The sequence below is a fragment of the Hippopotamus amphibius genome, chromosome 17 (genome assembly GCF_030028045.1).
Source record: "Hippopotamus amphibius kiboko isolate mHipAmp2 chromosome 17, mHipAmp2.hap2, whole genome shotgun sequence".
Taxonomy (NCBI): domain Eukaryota; kingdom Metazoa; phylum Chordata; class Mammalia; order Artiodactyla; family Hippopotamidae; genus Hippopotamus; species Hippopotamus amphibius.
In genome coordinates, this window is record NC_080202.1 from 40,310,653 (window position 1) to 40,330,905 (window position 20,253).

A 20,253-nucleotide genomic window follows, 5' to 3' on the forward strand; every position below is an offset into this window, starting at 1 on the left:
ACACTGACATGCCACTTCTGGATTTCTAACCCTCAGAAAGTGTGTGAGATAAAAAAATACTCATTGTTTTAAGCTGCTAAATTTGGGGATAACTAGTTAAGCAACATTAGGTAACTAACACACACATCAGTTCCATGTATGTGAGATCCTCCTGCATTTTCCATGAAGATAATCATATTATCTGCAAATAATGACAGATTTTTTGGTTTGTTTTCTTTCCAATTCTTCACATATTCTTTTTCTTTAAATCTTTCTTTATTGTGGAAAAAAAAAAGTACTGATAGAGCTCCCTGCCCCAGAAAAAACCAAAACAAAAGAAAATTTTTTATGCTGAGACCTTCTGAATGTTTAATCATTTCTCATCTACTGTCTCAGATCCATTAGGAATTCTGTGATTTGAGTGAGGGTAAGGAATAATGCTCCTACACAAGTTAAATTATTTTCTCATTATTATTTATGTGTAGAATTTACAGACATCAAACACATTCATGATTCAATACCACTGAATTACTTATTAACCCTATTACACATAGAACACAAAACTTTCATATATTTCTCCTACTTTCACTAGCATAAATTCATCAGGAATTTGTTTTTGTCTTTTTTTCCCTAGGATAGAGTTTGTAGGAATTTGGAAGTGTTCTGGGTTTACCTAACAACCAAACTGATCCATTAATTGATTCCTTGTTAGTTCCCACATACCACATAGGATTTGTTGACAAGGTGCCCTAGACCATGTTGTCAAATACGCATCCCAAAAAAGTCATTAAAATAGGAAAATATTAAAATTTTAATATTTTCCCTCTTCTGCTAGCCCCCAACTTCTCAGGAAGGTTGATTTTCCCAAAAGATAGTTATTTTTTGTCAGTAAATGGAGCTGAAATTAGAAAAGCTGAGAGTGTAATAAATTGGGTTACATGTGGGATGGATAAACCCAAGGGTAGACCTTCTGGTTTTCCAAGGAAAAGAGACAAGGGCAGAACAATGAATTTGGAGAGAGGGAGGGAAAAAGAAAAAGGGAAGGAAAGTGGATGTGGCAACTAAGAGAGGAGTGTAATTGCAGGGAAATATATGCTTTTAAAATATTTAAGAAAGGTTTGCTGTGGGATATAACCCTTCTCCTCCATAACCTTAAAATTTTTAAATAAAAACATTTATTATTCTTCAACACTCTTGGAGACATCTATGTATTATGTTATTTCTGGGTTGGTTTGTTTGCTTGCTTGCTTTTAATATCACTGCATGTTGGGCTTGTCCTAAAGGTGAGAGCAGAAATTGGAAAGACTGATTCAATTGAATCTTGAATATCATTTCCCAGGAAGTGAGGACAATCATTACAAAGCAGCAAACTCAAGAACATTGTATTTCTAGGCCAGGAAAGTGGAGCTTTACTCAGAAGCAGCTACAATAAGATACAGAAACATCTCATAAAAGGAAATACAGGATGGAGCCTTCAGACTTTCAGATCTGAGGCTATGACATCAGGGCCCCTATAGCCCAGGCAGATATTTCCATATTTGGGAAAGGAAGAGCTGGTACCCCAAAATCAAAAGGTCAGGTGTAAAACTGGGGCAATTCTATTAATTTCTTTTTATAAATACCACCTAGTTTCATGCAGTGGGTCCACATATGGAAAAGGCCAACAAAGGAGAGAGTTTGGCCTGAGTCTAGGAGGTGGACACACATCTGGTGGGAATGGCCTTTCCTCAAGTGGCTATGTAATGCACTGGCTCTGCTTCTGTGATGAGAGGGATGAAGAGGAGAAGGTGGGTTCAAGGAGAGGGCTCAGCAGCAGTCAGAAGGGCAGCACATGGGGCGGGGGCAGGTGGAGATGACACAGGTGGGGCTATAGCAAGCAGTGTGGCAGGAGACCCGGCCACAGACTGGGCGCAGGCAGCAGCTGAAGCCACAGGAGCGGGAGCCATAGGAAGAGGGGTGGCAGCAGCTGGAGCTGTGGCAGGAAGGGCGGCAGCAACTAGAAATGCAGCATCTGGGGCGGCAGCAGGTGGGTTGGCAGCACAGAGACTGGCAGCATTGGGGCCTGCAGCAGCTTGAGATGCAGCATCTGGGGCGGCAGCAGCTGGAGCCAGAGAAAGAGGGGCAACAGCAGCTGGGGTGGCAACAACTAGAAATGTGGCAGGAAGGACAGCAGCAGCTGGAGATACAGCATCTGCGGTGACAGCAGGTGGGTTGGCAGCACACAGACTGGCAGCACTGGGGCCTGCAGCAGCTGGAGCCACCACAGCTAGGGCGGCTGCAAGTGGTCCTGCAGCAGGTGGTCTGGCAACAGGTGGGGTGGCAGCAGGTCTCCTGGCAGAGGTCTTGTCCACAGCTCTGGTCAGAGCAGACTGAGCCACAACAGGAGCTGACCTTGGTGTCAGAAACTGGAGGTTCTGGGTGAGCTTCCAGGAGAGTGAGGATCTTGGATCTGGGAGCTTCTCTGCCACATGTCCCCTTTTATACCCAGCTGAGGAACTGCTGTGATTATGAAGAGACTATTTCCTTCTTTTTGTTTATATGATTACAAATGCAATTAGTAAATCGTATCATGTATTTTTCCAATATATAGAAAATAGTCATTTCCCTTTTCTCAAGCTCCTCAGTGTTCCCGCATGAATCACCTCTTGTGTTTCTTCTTTTGTTTCTAATATCACAAGACTTCAATCCCTGGGTGTCATGTGATATTGGCAAGCCACCATTTCTTGTCTATTTCTCACCTTGATATGATTTGGGGAGAGTTTCTGATGGGGTTAGGCTCTCTAGTGGAAAATTTGTGTTTCAATCAGATGGAATGCTTGTAGGGAAAAAGGAAGTTATCTCCTCTTTTTGAGTGTCAGAAAACTGGTGATTCATTGTGTGTATCCTGGGTGGTCATTGAGCTAATGAAATTCCTCGGACATTCCAAAGTATGTTATTTCTCAACACCCTGATGCACTTTGAATCTGTTAGCAGTGACTCAGTGTTTTTAAGTAGCAAAGAGTCATCTGAGATTGATCAGTAACAATCTTCAGAAATGTCTTCTAGGCTGGGGAAGAGTAATTGAGACAGTAGTTTTGAAATATCAAAAGACGTCATGGTTATGCCTTATGGACATTTTATTAAAATATTTTTCAAATATTCTGAAGCAAAATGCCTAGCAGTTTTTGTAGTGTCACTTATGCTTAAGATTTTATTAGAAGCATTAAGGGGAATATAAATCACATTCATTATCTTACATGTACTTACATAGAAATTGCATCTGTAAAGAGTATTTATAACTGAAATCAGATATGAGTATGCTTCTAAATTAGAGTTCTCTTTAGTGCCACAGGCATTCAGAGAGAAATAATATTCAAGGAAAGAGCAAATTACCTTCATGATATTCCCTCTTCCTGCAAAATCTCGTGAGCTCAGCATTTTTCTAGTGATCTTTTACCAGTGAATTCAACTGCCATCTTCCTCCAAAATCTTCCTTTATGCCACAAAAAGTAAAGTCCTTCCTCCACTGCACTTCTATTGTGCTTTGTGTATTCATGGGCTCTACCATATTATTCTTTACCAGAGATGCACTTATATATCTGGCTCCCTCTAGGAAATAAACTCCATTAGTGCAGGGACTATGCTTTACTCATCTTCATATTCCCAGGGCCTGAAATAAAATGAGTTTTTGATAAAAGGGATGTCTGTGTAATAAGTGAAGATTTTGTCTAGGCCATCAAAGAAAACACACTGACCTTGAGAACACATGTAATTTACATAGGTGCATAGAATAGAGATTCAAAAGGAGCTACATTTGAGATTGGGCACAACCCTGGCTTGTGATGGTGAAAGGGACATGTCTGGAAAGTCTATTTTAAGAAGTAATGAGAGCAAAAAGATGGCAGTGAAGTAGAGGGACGTGGAATGCCTCCCTCTCCACAGATGCATTGGGAATGCACCAAAAGATGCAATAATTCCCACAGAGAACCAACTGAACACCAGCAGATGACCACGGACACCAGAAAGGACTGCAAGGATCCTGACATAACCAGTAGGGAGGCATCTACAATGGCTCAAAGAGGGTGAAGCAGCTGAGCTGTGGCAGACGAGAGGGAGTGAGAAACACACAGAGGGTCCACACCATGGCTCGGTATTCCCGGACTGAGATGTTGATTCACAGCTGAACAGAGGGTCTGGGAGCAGCTACGTGGGAACTGGAGAACTCGTTCAGGGTGAGAAACATTGTTGCCAGCAAGGAGACTGACAGAGAGGACAGGAGGGAAGAGGTCCGCAGCAAGGAGTGCCTGCCCCTGAGAGCTGCCAAGCCATGATGGCAGCTGGATACTCCTGGCTCATGGGTGGGGGCAGGAGCCGAGGTCATAGCCTCCCTCTCTCTCTTTTAGCACGTGAAACTGGCAGAGGAAGGACCCCTGTGGGCCAAGCTAAGGCACTCAGGGATAACAAGGGCCCTCAGGCCCTCGGGCGGGGCTGGTTTAGAGCACTGGCAGCCTTAGAGAGCTGGCAGCCGAGACCAAAAAAGCCTGGAGAGAGGCCCATCTCTGAAACATTCTGTTTACACCTGAGCCACTGGTATCCCTCTGCAACAGGCACCTCCAAGCCTGACTGAAATGACAGTGCACCACTGCTCACTCACTCCCAGGGGAAGGAGCCACTAATGTACCCTCTCCCTCCCCACACACCAGCACTTACAGATGAACAATAAAGGAAGCTCTGCTGGTCACGGAATAATACAAAAAACCCAAGGCGGGTAGAAGGACACTTACAGCTGAGACTCTAAGGAAACAGAAATATTATTATCAATTCTATTGAACTGGTCCATTCTGGGGTCACTTCTAGTTTTTTTTTTTTCTTTATTAATTATGATGTTAGTCCTAAGGGATCTACAAGTTTTATAACATATTCTTTATTCTATTTTTTATTCTATTTTTATTTTTAGCCTTTTTATATACTTCTACTTCTAGCTAAGTTTTTTGTAGTGCAGACAATATATCTCTCCTATCTTCTTTTCATCTCTATCTTTTATACATTTCAATTTCTTTTTTTCATTTTCATATTTCCAGTCACACTATGCTCTTCTGTTTCCCTGTCTTCTATCCTTTTTTAGTTTATTTTATCTTAACATACTTACAAGCAACACTATTGATCTGCTCAGACTCCTTGCTGTACTCTCCAGATGACACACTGCCTTGGCATTTAATATTAGGTTTTTGTCTTTATCTTAGTTCTTAGTATCATTGTCTAATTTCATTCTGAGAATCTCCATTCGGTCTGGTGGTACTCTAGCTCTTTTTATATTTGATCCTAGCTTTCAATATCGCCCTGGATTTGTGTTTGTGTGTGTATGCTGTTATTTGTTTGTTTATTTGATTGTTTTTGCTTTTATTTCTGTTTTGTTCTGTTCTGGTTTTGAATTTCTGTTGGTTTCTTCTTTGAATGTCTCATAGCATACTGGGATTCTTCTGTCAGGTTTTTCTAGTGCCTTATGTTCTATTGGATTCAGTAATTGTGTGTCTTATACATGTATGTGTTTCCTAGACTTAGTATTTGTTTGACCCAACACTCTGCCATTAGTCTGGGACTTGGACAGTCTTTTATAAACCCCTCTATTGCTGGGACAAGCAACCCCTGAAGTTTGGACTACCATGAAGAAACAAAGCAACACCATGCAGGCAAAGGAGCAGAAAAAAACCCACAAGACCAAATAAATGAAGAGGAAATAGGAAAAATGCCTGAAAAAGAATTCAGAGTAATGATAGTAAAAATGATCCAAAATCTCAATAACAAAATACAGAAAATACAAGAAACAGTTCATAAGGATTCAGAAGAACTAAAGAACAAACAAACAATGGACAACAAAATAACTGAAATTAAAAATACTCTAGATGCTATAACCAGCAGAATGACTGAAGCAGAAGAATGAATAAGTGAGTTGGAAGATAGAATGGGGGAAATAACTGCCACAGAGGAGGAAAAAGAAAAAAGAATAAAAAGAAGAGAGACAGTCTCAGAGACCTCAGTGATAACATTAAGCATACCAACATTTGCATCATAGGCATCCCAGAAGAAGAAGAAAAAAAGAAAGTGTCTGAGAAAATATTTGAAGAGGTTATAGTGGAAAACTTCCCCAACATGGGAAAGGAAATAATTAACCAAGTCCAAGAAGCACAGAGAGTCCCATACAGAATAAACCCAAAGAGAAATACACCAAGGCACATATTAACCAAACTAACGACAATTAAACACAAAGAAAAAATACTAAAAGCAGCAAGAGAAAAGCAACAAATAACACATAAGGGAAAACCCATAATGATAAGAGCTGAATTCTCTACAGAAACTTTGCAGGCCAGAAGGAAATGGCAGAATATACTGAAAGTCCTGAGAGAGAAAAACTTACAGCCAAGAATACTCTAACCAGCAAGAATCACATTCAGATGCGATGGAGAAATTAAAAGCTTTCCAGACAAGCAAAAGTTAAGAGAATTCAGCACCACCAAACCAGCCTTACAATTGCTAAAGGAACTTCTCTAAGTAGGAAACACAAGAAAAGGAAAACACCTACAAAAACAAACTCCAAAAATTCAGAAAATGGTAATTGAAACACACATGTCAATATTCACCTTAAATGTAAATGGATTAAATGCTCCAACCAAAACACACAGGCTGGCTGAATGGATACAAAAACAAGACCCTTACATATGCTGTCTACAAGAAACACACTTCAGACCAAGGGATACATATAGACTGAAAGTAAAGGGATGGGAAAGGATATTCCATGCAAATGGAAGCCAAAGGAAAGCTGGAGTAGCAATACTCATATCAGACACATTAGACTTGAAAGTAAACACTATTACAAGGGACAAGGAAGGACACTACATAATGATCAAGGGATCCATCCAAGAAGAACATATCACAGTGGTAAATATCTATGCCCCCAACATAGGAGCACCTCAATACATAAGGCAAATGCTAACAGCCATAAGAGGGGAAATCGACAGTAACACAATAATAGTGGGAGACATGAACACCCCATTTACATCAATGGACAGATCATCCAAACAGAAAATGAATAAGGACACACAAGCTTTAAATGACACATTAGACCATCTCGACTTAATTGATATTTATAGGACATTCCATCCAAACACGACAGAATACACTTTCTTCTCAAGTGCACATGGAACATTCTCCAGGATCGATCACATCTTGGGTCACAAATCAAACCTCGGCAAATTCAAGAAAATTGAAATCATATCAAGTATCTTCTCAGACCACAGCGCCATGAGACTACGTATCAATTACAGGAAAAAAACAGCAAAAAATACAAACACAGGGCGCTTAACAATACACTATTAAACAACCAAGAAATGATTAAAGAAATCAAAGAGGAAATTAAAAAATATCTAGAAACAAATGACAATGAAAGCAAAACAACCAAAAACCTATCAGATGCAGCAAAAGCAGTTCTAAGAGGGACGTTTATAGCAATTCAGTCCTACCTTAAGAAACAAGAAAAATATCCAATAAACAGCCTAACCTTACACCTAAAACAATTAGAAAAAGAAGAACAAAGAAACCCCAAAGTGTGAAGAAGGAAAGAAATCATAAAGACCAGATCAGAAATAAATGAAAAAGAAAGGAAGGAAACAATAGCAAAAATGAATGAAACTAAAAGTGGGTTCTTTGAGAAGATAAACAAAATTGATAAACCATTAGCCAGACTCATCAGGAAAAAAAGGGAGAAGAGGCAAATCAACAGAATTAGACATGAAAAAGGAGACGTAACAACGGACACCACAGAAATACAAAAGATCATGAGAGACTACTACAAGCAACTATATGCCAATCAATTGGATAACCTGGAAGAAATGCATAAATTCTTAGAAAACTACAATCCTCCAAGACTGAACCAGGAAGAAATAGAAACTATGAACAGACCAATCACAAGCACAGAAATTGAGGCTGTGATTAAAAATCTCCCAACAAACAGAAGCCCAGGGCCAGATGGCTTCACAGGTGAATTCTATCAAACATTTCGAGAAGAGCTAACACCTATCCTTCTCAAACTCTTCCAAAATATAGCAGAAGGAGGAACACTCCCAAACTCATTCTATGAGGCCACCATCACCCTGATACCAAAACCAGGCAAAGATGTCACAATAAAAGAACATTACAGACCAATATCACTGATGAATATAGATGCAAAAATCCTCAACAAAATACTAGCTAACAGAATCCAACAGCACCTTAAAAAGTTCATACACCACAATCAAGTGGGGCTTATCCCTGGGATGCAAGGATTCTTCAATATAGACAAATCAATCAATGTGATACAGCATATTAACAAATTGAAGGATAAACAGCATATGATCATCTCAATAGATGCAGAGAAAGCTGTTGACCAAATTCAACATCCATTTATGATAAAAACTCTCCAGAAAATGGGCATTGAAGGAAATTAGCTCAAAATAATAAAAGCCATATATGAGAAACCAACAGCCAACATCGGTCTAAATGGTGAAAAACTGAAAGAATTCGCTCTTAGAACAGGAACAAGACAAGGGTATCCACTCTCACCATTATTATTCAACATAGTTTTGGAAGGTTTAGCCACAGCAATCAGAGAAGGAAATGAAATAAAAGGAATCCAAATTGGAAAAGAAGAAAGAAAATTGTCACTCTTTGCAGATGACAGGATATTATACATAGAAAACCCTAAAGACTCTACCAGTAAACTGCTAGCACTAATTGATGAATTCAGAAAAGTAGCAGGATACAAAATTAATGCACAGAAATCTCTTGCATTCCTATACACTAACAACAGAAGATCAGAAAGAGAAATTAAGGAAACTCTCCCATTTACCATTGCAACAAAAAGAATAGAATACCTAGGAATAAAACTGCCTAAGGAGGGAAAAGATCTGTATGCAGAAAACTTTAAGACACTGAGGAAAGAAATCAAAAACAACACAAACAGATGGAGGGACATGCCATGTTCCTGGATTGGAAGAATCAACATTGTGAAAATGACTGTGCTACCCAAAGCAATTTACAGATTCAACGCAATCCCTATCAAATTACCAATGGCATTTTTCACAGAACTAGAACAAGAAATCTTACCATTTGTGTTGAAACACAAAAGACCCCAAATAGCCAAAGCAATCTTGAGAAGGAAAGATGGAATTGGTGGAATTAGCCTTCCTCGCTTCAAACTATACTACAAGGCCATAGTGATCAAGCCAGTACGGTACTGGCACAAAAATAGAAAGGAAGATCAATGGAATAGAATAGAGAGGTCAGAGGTAAGCTCAAGCACATATGGGCACCTTATCTTTGACAAAGGAGGCAAGAATATACAATGGAAAAAAGACAGCCTCTACAATGAGTGATACTGGGAAAATTGGACAGCAACATGTAAAAGAATTAAATTAGAACACTTCCTAACATCATACACAGAAATAAACTCCAAATGGATTCAAGACCTAAATGTAAGGCCAGACACTATAAAACTCCTAGAAAAAAACATAGGCAAAACACTCTATGACATCCATCAAAGCAAGATCCTTTTTGACCCACCTCCTAGAATCATGGAAATAAAATCAAGAATAAACAAATGGGACCTAATGAAACTTAAAAGCTTTTGCACAGTGAAAGAAACCATAAACAAGACCAGAAGGCAACCCTCAGAATGGGAAAAATTTCTTGGCAATGAAACAATGGACAAAGGATTAACACATGAAAAGATGCTCAACATCAGTAATCATTAGAGAAATGCAAGTGAAAACCACAGTGAGGTATCACCTCACACCGGTCAGAATGGCCATCATCACAAAATCTGGAAACAGCAAAGGCTGGAGAGGGTGTGGAGAAAAGGGAACTCTCCTGCACTATTGGTGGGAATGTAAGTTGGTACAGCCACTATGGAAAACAGTTTGGAGGTTCCTTACAAAACTAAAAATAGAACTACCATATGATCCAGTAATCCCATTACTGGGCATATACCCAGAGAAAACCATAATCCCAAAAGAAACATATACCATAATGCTTATTGCAGCACTATTTACTATAGTCAGGACATGGACACATCCTAAATGCCCATCAAAAAATGAATAGATAAAGAAGATGTGGCATATGTATACAATGGAGTGTTATTCAGCTATAAAAAGGAATGAGATGGAGCTATATGTAATGAGGTGGATAGACCTAGAGTCTGTCATACAGAGTGAAGTAAGCCAGAAAGAGAAAAACAAATATTATATGCTAACTCATATATATGGAATCTAAAAAAAAAAAAAAAAAAAAAGGTACTGATGAACCCAGTAACAAGACAAGAACAAGAATGCAGATACAGAGAATGGACTGGAGGACACGAGGTTTGGGGGGCGGGGGTGAAGGGGAAGCTGGGACAAAGTGAGACAGTAGCATAGACATATATATACTACCAACTATAAAACAGATAGCCAGTGGGAAGTGTCTGTATAACAAAGGGAGATCAACTCGATGATGGATGATGCCTTAGAGGGCCATGACGGGGAGACTGGGGGGGAGTCGAGGGAGGGAGGGAATATGGGGATATGTGTATAAATACAACTGATTCACTTTGGTGTACCTCAAAAACTGATACAAGAGTGTAAAGCAATTATATTCCAGTAAAAAAACTGCAGTCCAATATAAAATAAAAATTAAAAAAAGAAATGAGGTCATTAAATAAGTAAAAATATGAGAGAAAGACATTAAAAAAGAAAAAAAAATTCTTTTAGAAATGATTGTCCATCTTGCAAAACACTCACAGAACAAAGTACTCACATCCAAAGTTTTACTGTATATGGATCTTGCTTTTGTATCCACTCAGCCAGTGTGTGTCTCTTGGTTGGAGCATTTCATCTATTCACATGTAAGGTAATTATCATTATGTATGCTCCTATTACCATTTTCTTAATTGTTTTGGGTTTGTTTTTGTAAGTCTTTTCCTTCTCTTGCATTTCCTGCCTACAGAAGTTCCTTTAGCACTTGTTGTAAAGGTGGTCTGGAGGTGCTGAATTCTCTTATTTTTTGCTTGTCATTAAAGTTTTTAATTTTCCTTCAAATCTGAATGAGATCCTTGCTGGGTAGAGTAATCTTGGTTGTAGGTTCTTCCTTTTCACCACTTTAAATGTATCCTGCCACTTCCTTATGGCCTGCAGAGTTTCTTCTGAAAGATCAGTTGTTAACATTATGGGGATTCCATTGTAGGTTATTTGTTGCTTTCCCCTTGCTGCTTTTAATATTTTCCTTTGAATTTAATTTTTGATAGTTTGATTAATATGTCTCAGTGTGTTTCTCCTTGGGTTTATCCTATATGGGACTCTCTGCATTCCCAGAACTTGATTGACTATTTCTTTCCCATGTTAGGGAAGTTTTCCACTATAATCTCTACAAAAATTTTCTCAGACCATTTCTTTTCTCTTCTTCTTCTGGGACCCCTATAATTCGAATACCACTGTGTTTAATGCTGTCCCAGAGGTCCCTGAGACTGTCCTCAATTCTTTTCATTCTTTTTTCTTTTTTCTGCTCCATTTCCAGCATTCTATCTTCCAGGTCACTTATCTGTTCTTCTGTGTCACTTATTCTGCTCTTCATTCCTTTTAAAGTATTTTCAATTTCATTTATTGTGTTGTGCATCACTGTTTGCTGTTTAGTTCTTCTAGCTCCTTTTAAACATTTCTTTCATTTACTCCATCTGTGCCTCCATAGTATTTGTGAGATCTTGGATCATCTTTACTATCATTATTCTGAATTCTTTTACATGTAGATTTTATCTACCTCTCTTCTTCATTTGTTTGGTATTGTTTGTTTTTACCTTGTTCTTCCTCTGCTGCATCTTTCTATATTTTCTCATTTTGTTTAACTTACTGTGTTTGGGTCTTCTTTCCTCAGGCAGCAGGCTCACAGTTCTTCTTCATTCGGTTGTCTGTTCTTGTGGGGAGGTTGTTCCGGTGGCTTGCGTAGGCCTCCTGTTGGGGATGGACGACTGGTGTCTGTGTTCTTGTGTGTGGAGCTGGATCTTGTTCTTCTGATGTGCAGAGCCACATCTGGTGGTGTGTTTTGGAGTGTCTGTGAGCTTAGTATGACTATAGGCAGTCTGTCTGCTAATGGGTGGGGTTTTGTTCCTGTCTTGCTAGTTGTTTTGCTTTAGACATCCAACACTGGAGCTTGCTGGCCTTTGGGTGGAGTTGGATCTTAGTGTTGAGAATGAGACCTCTTGGAGAGCTCTTGCTCATTAATATGCCACGGGGTCAGGAGCTCTCTGCTGGCCCAACGTCCTGAACACAGCTTTCCTGCCTCAGAGGTCCAGGTCCGACCCCAGGCCAGGGCACCAAGACCCTGGAAGCTGCACAGCACAGAAGAAAAGAAAGATGAAGAAGATGAAAAGGAAGAAAGAAAAGGAACACACAAAACCCCAAGACAGGTGGTGAAAGCAAAACTAAGCAGTCAAAATCACACAAAGAGATGTGCACACTTGCACTTGCAAAAAGAGAAGAGAAGATAAAAAGAGGAAAAAGAGAAAAGAAAAAGAGAGAAGACAAGGAAGGGAGCAACCAAACCAAAAAACACACCCACATGTGAAAATAGACACTAAAGATTAAACTAAAAGTGCATAAAGGCAGGAACAAGTCAAACAAAGCAGGAAGTCCTCCAGTACTTCTAGTAGGTCTCTGCACCTGCTGTGGGCACTGTGGAGTCAGCTCAGACACTGATCTGGCCTTACTCCTACATATATTTACCCCCAAAGTCCACAGTTGCCCCCTAACTGTACAGACTCAGTTGTAGAAACACCTGTCTATTCAGGTAATCCACAGATCCAGGGACTATCAAGCCGATTGTGAGTATTAGATCTGCTCCTCCTGTGGCTGTTTCCCTTTCTCTTCTTTGGTCCCAAAGTTCCCAGGGATCAGTTTTGGTTTTGGTCCCAAAACCAAATGTGGGCTGTTCTCAGATGTGGATTCCCCTTGCTGGCAAGAGGGGGTGAAAGTGGGTGACTGGGGCTCACTTGCTCATTCAGGCCAGGAGGAGGGAGGGATATGGCAGTCTAATTGAAATTTGTGGGAGTGCTTGCAGCAGCAGAGGTCAGCGTGAGCCTGAGGTGCGCCATGTGTTCTCGCAGGGAAGGTGGTCCTGAACGCGAGACCCTTGGTGGTGGCAGGCTGCACCGGCTCCTGGGAGGGTGTGGCCAATGACCTGCCTTGCCCACAGGACCATTGGTGGGCCCGGTGGCAGATGCTGTGTTCCACTATATCAGCCGTGGCTTGTGGTGGCACTTGTGCAGTCGCTGCCCTGCAGCCTGTGAGCATGCATGGAGCAGAAAGCTCTTACGGCTCTTTTCGAGCATTCCAAAAGAAATATCTCCTGCTTCTCCATCAGGCCCAGGCTTTTCCCCAAACTGCCTCCCAGTTAGCTGTGGTGCACTAGCTCCCCTAGGCTGTTTGCAAGCAGCCAACCCCAGTTCTCTCCCAGGGTCTGTCCTCCAAGGCCCAAGCCTTGGCACCCAGCCCCCACCAGCTGCTGCGGGCAAGCAGACAAGTGTCTCAGGCTGGGAAGTGCTGCTTGCCACGGATCCTACATGTGGGAATCTTTCCACGCTGCCTTCCATGCACCTGTTGTTGCTCTCTCCTCCAGGGTCTCTGAAGCTCTACCCATCTGTTCCTCCCTCCAGCGACAGCCCAGTGAGGGTGATTCCTACTGTGTGGATACTTTTCCTGCTTCACAGCTCCCTCGCAGAGGGGCATGTCTCCTCAAGATTCCTTTGTTTCTTTTTCCCCCTTCTTTCTTTTGCTCTACTCAGTTATGTGGGAATTTTCTTGCCTTTTTAATAGTCTGAGGTCCCCTGCCAGTGATCGGAAGGTGTTCTGTAGGAGCTGTTCCACATGTAGATGTATTTTTGATGTATTTGTGGGGAGAAAGGTGATCTCCATGTCTTACTCCTCCACCATCTTCCTGTCTCCCCCTGAAGTGTTTTTTAAAATGAGATAATAATTGGGTGGGGGGAGCTAATATGATGCTCATAATGCATAATGCATACAGTATGTAATATGTACTTAAATCCCCATATCAGGGATGCCATGCAATAAATCAAACACAATACGGGAAAAGTTATGGTATAGAATTTATTGAGAAACACATGTAAGGCTCCTGCATCTAGGACGACAACCCAAAGTAATCATAAAAGAAGAAAGCAGGACACAAGGACCCATGAGTATATTTATAGAGGAAATATGATATATAGAATATTATCACCTTTAGAAACCTAGGAAAAGGTTATGAGGATGTGTTTTCATAAGTTACTTGGAGGTACTCGGTGGTCAGCCCAAACTTAAGAGCCAAAATCAAGACATAACTCCATATCAAAGATGCAGGAAGCTTGCCCACAAACTTCCTACACCAGGACAAGAGGACTGGGGGAAGTCCTCGGCAAGCCATCAAACTGATTCACAAGCTTTTAACTAGGCAGATGAGTAACCGAAATTTTAGTAGAGGATGGCAGTTGTCAGCAAACTCTAAGACGTGATTTATGTTCATGAAATAACGTCAGTTAACAGAAGGAGATATGTGGGGACAGGGGTTCCTTAGCGAGGTGATCAGCAGCAGGGAGGCTGGCAGCAGCTGGACACACAGCTGGGGTGGCAGCAGGTGGTCCGACAGCAGGCAGGGTGGCAGCAAGGCTTGAGGCAGCTGGATCCACAGCTCTGGGGGTGGCCCCCAGGCAGGCAGTAGCACGTGGGGTGGTAGCAGGTTCTGTGGCAGTACACACGTGCACAGCAGGCTGGCTGGCAGCAGCTAGACCCACTGCAGCTTTGTCCATATCTGCTGGACCCACAGCAGGTGGGCTGGCAGCAGGGTTTGCTGCGGCAGGTGGTCACACCAGTAGGTTTGTAGCAGATGGTCCTGCAGCAGGTGTTTCGACAGTAAGTTGGGGGGCAGCAGGGCTGGCAGCAGCTAGACTCACAGCAGGTGGGCTGGCAGCAGGGTTTGCTGCGGCAGGTGGTCACACCGGTAGGTTTGCAGCAGGTGGTCCTGTAGCAGGTGGTTTGACAGCAAGTTGGGGGGCAGCAGGGCTGGCAGCAGCTGGACCCACAGCTCTGGGCTTGGCCCCCAGGCAGGCAGTAGCACGTGGGGTGGTAGCAGGTTCTGTGGCAGTACACGCGTGCACAGCAAGCTGGCGGGCAGCAAGGCTGGCAGCAGCTGGACCCACTGCAGCCTTGTGCATAGCTGCTAGACCCACAGCAGGTGGGCTGACAGCAGGTGGTCACACAAGTAGGCTTGCAGCAGGTGGTCCTGCAGCAGGTGGTTTGACAGCAAGTTGGGGGGCAGCAGGGCTGGTAGCAACTGGACTGAGAGCAGGTGGGCTGGCAGCTGGTGGTCACACAAGTAGGTTTGTAGCAGGCAGTCCTGCAGCGAGTGTTTTGACAGCAAGTTGGGGGGCAGCAGGGCTGGCAGCAGCTGGACTCACAGCAGGTGGGCTGGCAGCATGGGGAGAAGCACGAGTGGGTCATTGTGGCAGTGGTGGAAGGTGCACTCCTGTGCAGAGGTGACGTTCTCAGAATATGATGACCCCTTCTGATATGGGGTTTTTATACACGGAGCCCCCAATGTTGGGACCAATAAGGAGGGCTTTCCTTGTTGTGTATGTTGCTTTTTTAGTCAGTGGGAAATTATCAAGGAGGAAATCATTCCTTGAGTGTTTCGAGGCCTCTGTAAATTAGTGTTTGATCTTTTTCTTAACTGGCACTACTACTTCAGAACATATTCCAGAAGTGAGTAATTAGGGAATCATCACCAGCAGCGTTTCTGGTCATGTGACTTCACTTGGTCATGGGATACTTCTTCCTGCCTTGGCCAAGATCGGAACGGTCATCCCTTCTCAGGTGTGTTCCTTTGGCTGCACTTAGATGGGACCTGCCCTGAGAGGGTCAGGATGCTGATGCATTCTGTGATGAATGAAGCCTGCTTGAGTCCAAGTCTGATCTTCCACAAAGTCTGCGTCAAGACTACCACATGTATCTATATTTGTGGCAATGGCCTTGAAATGTTTCCCAGTTTTATCAGGCACGTTCAGGTAGAGGATGGTTGGCACATTGGTCTTCACTAGCAACTCAGCATCAATGCTGGAATGGAGGCAGAAGCTGTACCCTGTTTTCAGACAGCATCCATTCATTCATATTCCATTGCTATTTTCCAGCCAGGTTAGTGATCTCTGGTGACACATCCCAACTTGCACACCCTTTCTTTTATGATATGTGACAAACAGGTTAGATAGGATGACCAGTCTGTAGAATTATGTATTTCAATACATGTGGAACGTGTCAGCCATGATTTCTTAAATTTTTTCTGCCCCATTTTCTCTCTCTTTTCCATATACATGTAAGAGTGCATTTGCCATGTCATAGGGAAAGCATATAGTCAATAGCAGTAGAAAGATGAAAACGTTATTGTAATTCTAACAGCAGAAATAAGAAAAAATCCTAAAATTTGTATGGGACGACAAGATACCCTGATAGCCCAAGCAGTACTGAAAAAGAAGAACAAAGCTGGAGGCAGCCTGCTCCCTGATTTCAAACAGTATTACAAAGCGATAGTATACAAATCACTACACTTTGGGAAAAGCACAGACACCTAGATCAATTGAATAGAATAGAGAGCCCAGAAATAAACTCGCACATTATATGGCAAATCAGTTTACTACAAAGAAGCCAAGAATACCCAATGAGGAAATGACAATCTTTTTAATAAATTGTGTTGGGAGAATTGGGCAGCCACATGCAAAAGAATGAAACTGGACCCCTATCTTATACCATACACAAAAATTAACTCAAAATAAATTAAGGACTTGAACATCAGACCTTAAAGTATAAAACTCCTGGAATAAAAACTAGGCAGTAAGCTCCTTCACATTGGTCTTCGTGTTGGTTTTTTGGATTTGACACCAAAAGTAAAGGCAACAAAATTTAAAAGTGAGACTACTTAAAAATAAATAGCTTCTGCAAAGCAAGGGAAACCATCAATTAAATGAAAAGGAAACCTACTGAATTGGCAGAAAATATTTGCGAATCATATCTCATAAGGGGTTGGTATCCAAAATATGTAAATAACTCATATGACTCAATAGCAAAAGCAAAGTAATCTCATTAAAAAATGGTCAGAGGTCCTAAACAGATATTTTCCTAAAGAAGACATACAAATGGACAACAGGTACATAAAAAGGTGTTTAATATCAGTAATGAACAGGGCTGCATATCAAAATCAAACTGCTTTAGCATTGCTATCGTAAAATAGATGACATAACAAGCGTTAGTGAGTATATGGAGAAAAGGGAACCCTTGTGCATTGGTGGTTGAAATGTGAATTGGTGAAGACACCATGAAAAACACTATAGAGATTCCTTGAAAATTAAAAATAGGACTTTCATATGATCCAAAAATTCCACTTCTTGGTATTTGTCTGAAGAAAACAAAAACAGCACTAACTTGAAAAGATTTATGCAGCCACATGTTCATTACAGCTTGTTTATACTAGCCAAGATATGGAAACAACCAAAGTGTCTGTCAATGAATAAAGAAAATGTGGTATATATTATACAATAGAATACCATTGAGTGATAAGTATAGGGATATCTTCCCATTTGTAACAATGTGAATGGACCTTGAGAACATTAAGCTAAATGAAATAAGTTAGACAAAGAAAGACAAATATCATGTGATCTCACTTATATATGAAATCTAAAAAAAATTATTAACTGAGCTCATAGATACATGAAACAGATAATGGTAGCCAGAGGTGGGACATGGGGTGGGTGAAATGGGTAAATGAGATCACAAGGTACAAGCTTCCAGTTATAAAAAGAATGTCATGGGGAATGTAACGTACAGCGTGGTGACTATAGTTCATAATATTGTATCACATATTTGAAGCTTGCTAGGAGAATAGATCTTAAAAGTTTTCACCACAAGAAAGATTTTGTAACTATGGATTGTGACACATGTTAACTAGACTTATTGTGGTGATTGTTTTGCAGTGTCAATGAGTATCAAATTATCATGTTGAACACCTGTAAATAATATAATGCTATGTAAACTATAGCACAATTAAAGAAAAAAAAAAGGCTAGATACATACCAGTAGAATTCAGAAGTCTCACAATATCGAGGATGGCAGGTGACAATGCTGTAGTGAAATGTCCAAACACCGTTTATTTTTTCTTATATTGAGTATATGCTTTCCCTATGACGTGGCAAATGCACTCTTACAATACGTAAAAGAGAGAGAAAATGGGGCAGAATAAAGTTTAAGAAATCATGACTGACACCTTCCACATGTATTGAAATATATAAATCTACAGATTGGTCATCCTATCTAACCTGTTTATCACATATCATAAAAGAAAGCATGTGTAAGTTGGGAAGTTTCAACAGAGATCATTAACCTGGCTAGAAAAGAGCAATGGAGTACGAATGAACGAATGCTGTCTGAAAACAGGGTACAGCTTCTGCCTCCATTCCAGCATTGATGCTGAGTTGCTAGTGAAGACCAATGTGCCAACCATCCTCTACCTGAACGTGCCTGATAAAACTGGGAAACATTTCAAGGCCATTGCCACAAATATAGATACATGTGGTAGTCTTGACGCAGACTTTGTGGAAGATCAGACTTGGACTCAAGCAGGCTTCATTCATCACAGAATGCATCAGCATCCTGACCCTCTCAGGGCAGGTCCCATCTAAGTGCAGCCAAAGGAACACACCTGAGAAGGGATGACCGTTCCGATCTTGGCCAAGGCAGGAAGAAGTATCCCATGACCAAGTGAAGTCACATGACCAGAAACGCTGCTGGTGATGATTCCCTAATTACTCACTTCTGGAATATGTTCTGAAGTAGTAGTGCCAGTTAAGAAAAAGATCAAACACTAATTTACAGAGGCCTCGAAACACTCAAGGAATGATTTCCTCCTTGATAATTTCCCACTGACTAAAAAAGCAACATACACAACAAGGAAAGCCCTCCTTATTGGTCCCAACATTGGGGGCTCCGTGTATAAAAACCCCATATCAGAAGGGGTCATCATATTCTGAGAACGTCACCTCTGCACAGGAGTGCACCTTCCACCACTGCCACAATGACCCACTCGTGCTTCTCCCCATGCTGCCAGCCCACCTGCTGTGAGTCCAGCTGCTGCCAGCCCTGCTGCCCCCCAACTTGCTGTCAAAACACTCGCTGCAGGACTGCCTGCTACAAACCTACTTGTGTGACCACCAGCTGCCAGCCCACCTGCTCTCAGTCCAGTTGCTACCAGCCCTGCTGCCCCCCAACTTGCTGTCAAACCACCTGCTGCAGGACCACCTGCTGCAAGCCTACTTGTGTGACCACCTGCTGTCAGCCCACCTGCTGTGGGTCTAGCAGCTATGCACAAGGCTGCAGTGGGTCCAGCTGCTGCCAGCCTTGCTGCCCGCCAGCTTGCTGTGCACGCGTGTACTGCCACAGAACCTGCTACCACCCCACGTGCTACTGCCTGCCTGGGGGCCAAGCCCAGAGCTGTGGGTCCAGCTGCTGCCAGCCCTGCTGCCCCCCAACTTGCTGTCAAACCACCTGCTACAGGACCACCTGCTGCAAACCTACCGGTGTGACCACCTGCCGCAGCAAACCCTGCTGCCAGCCCACCTGCTGTGAGTCTAGCTGCTGCCAGCCCTGCTGCCCCCCAACTTACTGTCGAAACACCTGCTGCAGGACCATCTGCTACAAACCTACTGGTGTGACCACCTGCCGCAGCAAACCCTGCTGCCAGCCCACCTGCTGTGGGTCCAGCAGATATGGACAAAGCTGCAGTGGGTCTAGCTGCTGCCAGCCAGCCTGCTGTGCACGTGTGTACTGCCACAGAACCTGCTACCACCCCACGTGCTACTGCCTGCCTGGGGGCCACCCCCAGAGCTGTGGATCCAGCTGCCTCAAGCCTTGCTGCCACCCTGCCTGCTGTCGGACCACCTGCTGCCACCCCAGCTGTGTGTCCAGCTGCTGCCAGCCTCCCTGCTGCTGATCACCTCGCTAAGGAACCCCTGTCCCCACATATCTCCTTCTGTTAACTGACGTTATTTCATGAACATAAATCACGTCTTAGAGTTTGCTGACAACTGCCATCCTCTACTAAAATTTCGGTTACTCATCTGCCTAGTTAAAAGCTTGTGAATCAGTTTGATGGCTTGCCGAGGACTTCCCCCAGTCCTCTTGTCCTGGTGTAGGAAGTTTGTGGGCA

General features: G+C 42.3%; 3 protein-coding genes across 5 annotated transcripts; 1 reads left to right on the plus strand and 2 right to left on the minus strand.

Moving 5' to 3' along the window:
* Window positions 1-1,785: 1,785 nt before the first annotated feature.
* On the minus strand, window positions 1,786-12,047 carry LOC130839578 (keratin-associated protein 4-8-like). The gene is made up of 2 exons (XM_057713820.1): window positions 11,906-12,047; window positions 1,786-2,402 (listed from the first exon to the last, which is right to left on the minus strand). Exons 1-2 carry the CDS (start codon window positions 12,045-12,047, stop codon window positions 1,786-1,788), a joined length of 759 nt encoding a protein of 252 aa, XP_057569803.1.
* Window positions 12,048-14,591: 2,544 nt separating this feature from the next.
* LOC130840527 (keratin-associated protein 9-7-like) lies at window positions 14,592-15,506 on the minus strand. 2 transcript variants are annotated; one of them, XM_057716132.1, is made up of 3 exons: window positions 15,460-15,506; window positions 15,232-15,402; window positions 14,592-14,856 (listed from the first exon to the last, which is right to left on the minus strand). In XM_057716132.1, exons 1-3 carry the CDS (start codon window positions 15,504-15,506, stop codon window positions 14,592-14,594), a joined length of 483 nt encoding a protein of 160 aa, XP_057572115.1. The 2 variants fall into 2 exon arrangements, with proteins under 2 accessions (XP_057572115.1, XP_057572114.1); XM_057716131.1 differs by having other exon boundaries at window positions 14,592-15,506.
* Window positions 15,507-19,122: 3,616 nt separating this feature from the next.
* Window positions 19,123-20,037, plus strand: LOC130840519 (keratin-associated protein 9-7-like). Of its 2 annotated transcripts, XM_057716120.1 has the most exons (3): window positions 19,123-19,169; window positions 19,227-19,397; window positions 19,773-20,037. In XM_057716120.1, the coding sequence occupies exons 1-3, from the start codon at window positions 19,123-19,125 to the stop codon at window positions 20,035-20,037; spliced, it is 483 nt and encodes a 160-aa protein (XP_057572103.1). The 2 variants fall into 2 exon arrangements, with proteins under 2 accessions (XP_057572103.1, XP_057572102.1); XM_057716119.1 differs by having other exon boundaries at window positions 19,123-20,037.
* Window positions 20,038-20,253: the final 216 nt, after the last annotated feature.

Bases quoted from the DNA above. Each gene is read 5' to 3' on its own strand.
- LOC130839578 (XM_057713820.1), bottom strand. From the start codon at position 12,047: ATGTGGCTCTGCACATCAGAAGAACAAGATCCAGCTCCACACACAAGA. The intron at 2,403-11,905 runs GTGAGCCTGCTG...CTCTCCTGGAAG, and splicing joins CAACCGAATGAAGAAGAACT to CTCACCCAGAACCTCCAGTT.
- LOC130840527 (XM_057716131.1), bottom strand. From the start codon at position 15,506: ATGACCCACTCGTGCTTCTCCCCATGCTGCCAGCCCACCTGCTGTGAG.
- LOC130840519 (XM_057716119.1), top strand. From the start codon at position 19,123: ATGACCCACTCGTGCTTCTCCCCATGCTGCCAGCCCACCTGCTGTGAG.